Source organism: Protobothrops mucrosquamatus, unplaced genomic scaffold, assembly GCF_001527695.2.
Source record: "Protobothrops mucrosquamatus isolate PMUCROS unplaced genomic scaffold, P.Mucros_1.0 scaffold1463, whole genome shotgun sequence".
Classification (NCBI taxonomy): domain Eukaryota; kingdom Metazoa; phylum Chordata; class Lepidosauria; order Squamata; family Viperidae; genus Protobothrops; species Protobothrops mucrosquamatus.
The window spans coordinates 83970-92372 of record NW_015387641.1 but is presented as its reverse complement, the minus strand read 5'-3'; the positions used below and the strand labels follow the sequence as shown (position 1 = coordinate 92372).

The window sequence follows — 8403 nt, the reverse complement described above, 5'->3', positions numbered from 1 at the left end:
TCTCCTGGTGATTGGTCCAAAGTCACCCAACTGGCATTCATGCCTAAGACTGGACTAGAACTCACCATCTCCTGGTGATTGGCCCAAAGTCACCCAGTTGACTTTCATGCCTACGGTGGGACTAGAACTCCCCGTCTCCTGGTGATTGGTCCAAAGTCACCCAACTGGCATTCACGCCTAAGACTGGATTGGAACTCACCATCTCCCACTTTCTAGTCTCGTGCCTTAACCACTAGACTGAACTGGCTGGACCAGAGGGTTACAGCCTGGCATTTTTTTTTGTTTTGCCACTCTCACATGTTTAAGGTAGACTGCCTTTGAATATGGCGTCTTTATTGTGCTCTTGAAAATATGAAAAAAAATCATTTTTTTCCCTCTCTGATATGAGAATCAAAACCCATTCCCGGCAACTGATTCTGAAGCTGCTCCTAAAAAGCTGCTCCTTTTTTGCCTCTCTATCTTTTTTTTTTGCAAAAGGTAAATATATCTCTATCTCTATCTCTATCTCTAGATAGATAGATAGATAGATAGATAGATAGATAGATAGATAGATAGATAGATAGATAGATAGATAGATAGATAGATAGATAGATATAGAGATAGAGATAGAGATAGAGATAAAGATAGAGATAGAGATAGAGAGATAGATAGATGGATGGATGGATGGATGGATGGATGGATGGATGGATGGATGGATGGATAGATAGATAGATAGATAGATAGATAGATAGATATAGATATAGATATAGATATAGATATAGATATAGATATAGATATAGATATAGATATAGATATAGATATATAGATAGAAAAGTAAAATCCACGGCTGCCGATTATATAATGGGAGTGGTCCCCAAACAGCAGAAGGGCAAAAGATGAGTCGAAGCCTACCTCTTGATGGAACGAAGAGCACATATGCTTCAGAGCCTTTGGGGAAAAAAGCAGAAAAGCAATCCCCCTCCCCATTTGGGAGAGAGATAAGTAGATTGACTGCAGTTGGGATTTATATCCAGACCATCTGCGAGGTTTTTTTTTTTTTTTCCTTCCCTCCCCCTCTTTCAAATGTCTTCACAGCTCTATTTTCAAGCAATTATTCTGCCTGGATAATAATAAAATATTTCACTCTTATGGCGGGCTAGATTGTCTCTCCTAAATTCCAGAATAATTTGCTTATTCTCGCGCTTTGGGGTTTGTCGTTTTTTCTTCTTCTGGCAAACACCAAATCATTTTTATAATCCACTGCAGCCTGACCGTGAAACCAATTACGGCTGCCGATAAAAATGCCCAAATATTTGAGGACCGGGCCTGCGGAAATAGTATGACAAATACTTCTTGGAAAGGTGTGTGCTATTTTTAAAACCAGCTCATCCCTCGCTCGAGAGTGTCATCTTGAAAGGATAAGGTGCGAAGCTTTTGCGGCGACTTCAGATGGCGAGGATTCGAGGCTCAGAGTTGTTGGGGTGCAACCCCTGGAATTTCAAAGCTGTCCCCGAAGACGGACGTGCGTCCATCGGGATCCCCCCTACCCATGACTGCTTTTGAATCGTTCGGTTTAGACCGGTTGCCGGGAACGGAGACGGCGGAAAAACAGAGGACTAAGCCAGTTAAAGCCTTAAACAGGGCTTTGCATATAATCTGCCTTTTTGGAAGGAGAGTCAGCTGCAACCTTAGCTGACATTGGAGGGGAAATAAACAAGGCTAAGCAGGGATCAAGCCGGCCAGCGCATGGAAGGGAGACCGAGACTGCTAGTCCTCAAAGTTATAACATTGAGTGACTGTTCGAAGTTACCATCGCGCCGAAAAAAATGACTTACGGCCTTTTTTCACCCTTACGACCGTTGCGACATCCCCGTGGACACGTGATTTACACTCAGATGCTTGACAACTGACTCACATTTGTGACGGACGCGGCATCCCAGAGTCATGGGATCCCCTTTTGCGACCGTCCGACGAGTCAAGCCGGATTCACTTAACAACCGTGTGACTTAACAACTGCAGGGATGCCATTATTGACTTTAGCCAGAAAGTTTGTAAAATGGGGCAAAACTCCTTGGACAAATTTCTCACGTAACAACATAAATGTTGGGCTCCGTGGTGGTTGTAAGTCGAGGAGCACCTGTACAGATAGTCCTCGACTTACAAATGGTGGCTAGACATCCCCGTTGTGATGCTACGGTGAAGGTGCCCAAGAATGAGCAGGGAGATGTTGGATCACCTAAGCTCAGAGGGTGAATTTAGGGCCAGTTGTACTCTGTACTTTGACCCTTGATTTTGCCTCCCAATATTTGTACCTTTCCAGACCTTTTATCCCGGAGAATCACTTATCTAGGCTTTCGTCTGTGTTTCTTGGCAAGCCAAGACAACATGCTGTGTAGGTATAACACAACAAGTCTTCTCATCTGCTCTACATAATGCTCCCGGGGACTTTTGTTCCATCTGTTGTCATTCAGCGCAAGACTTAAAACGTTTTCAAGTTTGCTGCTGCAGTAGCTTTATTAAGACACAGGAATGGGTTGGCATCGATTCCAGGGTTTCCCAGAACAGGAAAATCAGATCTTCTTTTGGAAGTCAGAAATCAAATTGCCGAATTACTTCAGTCGAATTACTGAATTATTAGTAGAATTATTAGTGGAGTCAGTTTGGTCCAGTGGTTAAGGCACCAGGCTAGAGAGTGGGAGATGGTGAATTCTAGTCCTGCCTTAGGCGTGAAAGCTGGCTGGGTGACTTTGGACCAATCACCAGGAGACTGAGAGTTCTAGTCCCGCCTTAGGCATGAAATCTGGCTGGGTGACCTTGGACCAATCACCAGGAGACTGAGAGTTCTAGTCCCGCCTTAGGCGTGAAAGCTGGCTGGGTGACTTTGGACCAATCACCAGGAGACTGAGAGTTCTAGTCCCACCTTAGGCATGAAATCTGGCTGGGTGACCTTGGACCAATCACCAGGAGACTGAGAGTTCTAGTCCCGCCTTAGGCGTGAAAGCTGGCTGGGTGACCTTGGACCAATCACCAGGAGACTGAGAGTTCTAGTCCTGCCTTAGGCGTGAAAGCTGGCTGGGTGACTTTGGATCAATCACCAGGAGACCGAGAGTTCTAGTCCTGCCTTAGGCATGAAAGCCGGCTGGGAGAATAGAATAGAATCTGGAAGGGACCTTGGAGGTCTTCTAGTCCAGCCCTCCGCTTAAGCAGAAGAATCCTATACCATCTCAGACAAGTGACTGTCTAGCCTCTTCTTAAGGATCTCCAGTGATGGAGCACCCACGATTTCTGGTGGCCAGCTGTTCCACTGGTTAATTGTCCTCACTGTCAGGAAGTTTCTCCTTAATTCTAGGTTGCTTCTCTCTTTGATCAGTTTCCAACCGTTGTTTCTCATCCTTCCCTCTGGTGCTTTGGAGAATAACCCCCTCTTCTTTGTGGCAGCCCCTCAAATACTGGAACACTGCTATCATGTCTCCCCTATTTCTTCTTTTCTTTAGACTAGCCAAACCCATGTCCCGCAGCCGTTCTTCGTATGTTTTAGTTTATGTTTTGTTGGCAGAAGGTTCCAAAAGAGGATCAAACGACCCTGGGGCGCTGCAGCTGTCATAAGTACCAGCCTGTTGCCAAACTTCTGGATTTTGATCACGTGATCATAGGGGTGCTGCAATGGTTATGTGCAAAACTATCACAAGCCCCTTTTTTTCAGTGTCACTGTAACTTTGAATGATCACTAAAGCAAGGGCTTTACCTATACCACAAATTGTGTAATTCCTTCCTTATTTTAGTTTGCTTCCAACCTCTAGTGCCCAACAAATTCTGCATAATTTAACTCTGCTGCCCTTTCTTTTTACGATGTATCCATCCTGTACCGCCAATTTTAAAGGCTGCTCTGGGTGTTTTGAAAAACGGGTGTGATTAAGAGGGTTTTATTTGCGTGCTTACTGGAAGTCAGTTGAATTCGTTTGCATCTTTGGGGCAGGGGGGGGGGGAACTGCCAAAGAAAAAAGAGCTGGTTGTCTAAATCCATAAAACGGCAAGCACAAATACAGGCAGCAAAAGCAACTAAAGTAGCAAACCGGGAAAAATATATAAAAAAGTCCAAATACAAATGTTACGAGTGAGACCAAAACACAGATGGAGGAACTACTTTATTTGAAAGTAACCAAGCTGAGCACACCAGAAGTAACACAATTCCTGGAAGAAATAACAAGAAAAATGAAACAATCAATGCTATGGATAAGAAAATAAAAGTCCAAGCAAGACAGCCAAACAGAGAACTGCAACTAAAGTGGCCAATTCGGGCCGAGCAAATAAAGTTAGGAAGTGCATTGAGCCAAAACAATGAAAATTAGAGGAAGGAAGGAAGGAGCAAAGAATTAACAGCAAATAATTAAAGACATTAATTTAAGCTAATGCAACTTTCTCAGAAGCAGCCTTATTGTCTGCTGGGATCACTTTATTTATTTATTGTCTAACTTGAGCACGGTTTAATTCTGTTTAATTTCCAAGGTCAAAGCTGGTGAAGCATTGGTCCTTATTAAGAAGGCGACAGTTAAAGCCAAATCCATGTGATTAAACCCAGCAATAAATCAAAATAAAGCAACAAATTCAGCAAGAGAGAGAGAGTCAACTTTTAATCTGCCTAAAATGAATGCGGAAACCCCAAATGCACTACATTTCCCGGCGGGCCCCGCGGCGGGCCAGCCCCCTCCGCTGGGCTCCCAGGCTGCTTTGCGCGACGGGCCGCTTTCCCTCAGCGCCGAGCCGCCAAGCCCGGGCTTCCGCCGGACGGACTACACTTCCCGGCGCTCCCCGCGGCTGGGAGGGAGCAAGATGGCGGACGGGGTGCTGAGCGCCGGCGTGAACCTGGAGGCCTTCGCGCAGGCCATAGCCGCCATCCAGGCGCTGCGCTCGAGCGTGACGCGGGTCTTCGACTGCCTCAAGGACGGCCGGCGGCACAAGGAGGCCGTGGAAGGCCGCGAGAAGGGCTTCCTCGCCAGCTTCCAGGAGAGCCTCCATTCCGTCAGCCGGGACTTGGGGTGAGGCGGCCGGGGCGGGGCGAGCGAGGGAGGGTGGGCGTGGCGGAGGGGCGGAGGCCACGCCCCTTCTTCCCTCCAGCCGCGGCTAGCCCGGCTGGAGGGGCGTGGCCACGTAGGGTAATCAGGCAAGGGGGCGGTGCTCGGGCTGCCTCGCCTGGTTCCTGGCTGCGCAGGGAGTGGGACCACGTGGCCCATCATCCTCTCCCTTCCCCACCACCCCCTTACTGGCAAGGTGAGCTGGGAACTCCATGCTGCATTGCAGCAAGAGGGCCTCTGGTCGTTTTGGTGGGGGAGGAGAGCAGGCTGGTCTGCCCCTCGTAGAGCCTCCCCAGCCAGGCGCAGTGCAGGTAGTCCTCGGCTTACAACCACCACCCTTGGAGCCCGCTTGGCAAAGTCGGCTTGGCCCCGCTTTGCGGCCTCTCTTGTGGTTGAGTGAAACCCTGCAGTCGTTAAAATTAGTCACCCGGTCGTTAAGCGGATCTGGTTTTCCCGTTGGCTTGTCAGAAGGTCGCAAAAGGGGATTGCGTCACACACACACACACACGGGGACACTGTGACCGTCGTAAATGTGAATCGGTTGTCCGGCACCCGAATGTCAAATCATGTGACCCCGAGGATGTTGCAATGGTCATAAGGGTGAAAAGTGTGAAAAACGGTCGTCCGTCACTGTTGTATCTCTGAACTGCCACTAAATGAATGGCTGTAAGTCAAGGACTAGCTGTCTTGTAAGTCCTGGTTGCATTGGTACGTAGGGTGATTTGAACAGACTCCAAACAGAGACCAAGGAACTCCTTGATTTGAGAGGAGACAAACAGAACACACCAGAAGTAACATAATGGCTGGAGGAAATAACAATAAAATGAAACACTCCGTGTTATGATAAGGAAATAAAGGTCGAAGTGAGAAAGCGAAACAGAGAAACGCAACTAAAGTAGCAAATACAGACACAGCAAATAAAATAGGAAGTGCTTTGAAAGAGCATGGAGCCCAAACAATAAAATTAGAGGTAGGGAAAAAGGAAAGAAATCAGTAAAATAAGGAGTAAGTTGATTCTTGATAATAAGAATAGAATAGAATGCAGAATAGAATAGAATGAAATAGAGTAGAATGCAGAATATAGAATGCAGAATAGAGTAGAATGCAGAATAGAATAGCATATAGAATAGAATGAAATAGAATAGAATATATGGAATACAATAGAATAGAATGCAGAATAGAATAGAATGAAATTGAATAGAATAGAATGAAATTGAATAGAATAGAATAGAATTAGAATAGAATGCAGAATAGAATAGAATTATAGAATAGAATAGAATTCATTTATTGACCAAGTGTGAATTTGTCTCCGGTGTACAAGCTCTCAGTGCAGATACAAGCAACAGGTAATAAAGCATGATGATAATCATAAAATGCATTCATCATAATTCATAAGATACAAACACTCAGTAATGCTTGTAGGATACTAAATAAGCAATCAACATTGTGTGTGGGATCCACCTGTGCATTTGTGGACTTTTTGTTAGTCGGGGTGGGGTCGCTGAGAAAGGTGGTAGGTGACCCTGTTTGCAGGTAGCCCTTGACCTACGACTCCAATTGGGAACCAAATTTTTATTGTCGGCTAAGGTGGTGCATTGCTCCTGATTTTACCTTTTTATTATTATTATCTTCGCCACGGTGGTTAAAGCGAGTCGCTGACGCTTCCTAACGATGGTTTTTCTCATGATTTGCTCTTAGTGAGTTGGAACGCTTGAGTAACCTCGTGGGCAAACCGTCCGAAAACCATCCCCTCCACAACAGCGGACTCTTGAGTCTCGATCCTGTCCAAGACAAAACGCCCCTTTACAGCCAGCTGCTCCAGGCCTATAAATGGTCGAATAAGGTAAATAATCCATGGCTTGATCCCTAAGGTGTCAATGCAAATTGTTCCTGACAGTCAGCAAACGAAAGAATATTTTGCCATTGGCGTTTCTGCAGGGAAGGGAAGAGAAAGTGAAAATGCCTTTTGAGAAACGTGTATTCTAGGTTTTATTTAATGCTATTTTGGCTGTTTATATATACAGTACAGGTGGCCCTTGACTTAACTCAGTGACCTCCGCAGTCATGAGGTCCTGATCTGGGCGCTTGGCAATGTGCCCTGTGATCATGTGATCACCTTTTGTGGACTTTTCCTGCTGGCTTCTCCAATGACTCATTGGGGAAGCCATGGGGAATGTTGCAAGTTGCTGGAGTAAGTCTGCCCCACTTGTGCGCTATCTTCTCCAGATAGGCTGTGCAGGCCACTTATGCCCCTCCACTCATACAACCCAACCAACGCTACACACACAAACACACACACACGTACCCACTCCCCAAACCCTCATCCACCTCCTTGCACCCTCCTCAGCCTCTGCTGCACACCTGCACCCTCTCCCCAACCTACAGCACTACATCCCTTTCCCGGTCCATTCCCTCGCCCACCGCGCCTGACCCGCCCCACACCTCTCAGCCACCCCTTTCTGCAGATGTTGGCCGTGACAAGATGATTTGCTAGTTGTGTGTAGGATGCGATTAATTGGAATTGCCAAGGTGATTTTAATCATTCCTTTCTCCTCAATCTGAAAGGTAGAAAATATTTACACAAATATTACTATGTCGTTAGGTATTTTCTTCCGATGTGTCTGTATGTGGTATAGTCATACACTAGAATCCACACTCACTAGCACTGAGAATGTTACCTAGTTGGGTGTTGAAACGTCTGCAAGAAAACCACCAAGCTCAGAGCTACTGTATGTAAACAGGGAGCAAGTCACACTTACTAGCACTGATGATGTTACCTAGTTGGATCGTGAAACGTCTGCAAGAAAACCACCAAGCTCAGAGAGCACCAAGGACCCCACAGTCGTCCTCCTCTTCCTCTCCATCCTCCCCCTCCTCCTCCATTCAACAGACCCCACTCCCTTCTAGCACTGATGATGTTACTTAGTTGGGTCATGAGACGTCTGCAAGGAAACCACCAAGGTCAGAGAGCACCAAGGACCCCACAGTCGTCGTCCTCCTCCCCCTCCTCTTCCCCCTCCTCCATTCAACAGACCCCACTCCCTTCTAGCACTGATGATGTTACCTAGTTGGGTCATGAATCGTCTGCAAGAAAAGCACCAAGCTCAGAGCTACTGTATATAAACAGGAAGCAAGTCACCCTCGCTGGCACTGATGATGTTCCCTAGTTGGGTCATGAAATGTCTGCAAGAAAACCACCCAGCCCAGAGAGCACCAAGGACTCCCCTGTCCACACAGCCTTCTGCTGGTCAGTATATCAGCAAACCAAAGCCAAACGATGACTTAACCTCAACGATGGGCCCGTTTGAAACCTAACCTTGGCCAAGAGGCTGAAGTTGCCATAAAGAAGAGG

General features: G+C 46.5%; 1 protein-coding gene across 1 annotated transcript in view; it reads left to right on the top strand.

Annotated features, from left to right (window-relative positions):
• Positions 1–4801: 4801 nt before the first annotated feature.
• Positions 4802–8403, top strand: part of MED27 (mediator complex subunit 27) — a 74349-nt gene continuing 70747 nt past the window's right edge. Inside the window, exons 1-2 of the mRNA XM_015822104.1 lie at positions 4802–5015; positions 6750–6894. Coding sequence (XP_015677590.1) covers positions 4810–5015; positions 6750–6894 — 351 coding nt within the window. The 5' untranslated portion in view covers positions 4802–4809. The remainder of the gene's footprint in view (positions 5016–6749; positions 6895–8403) is intronic.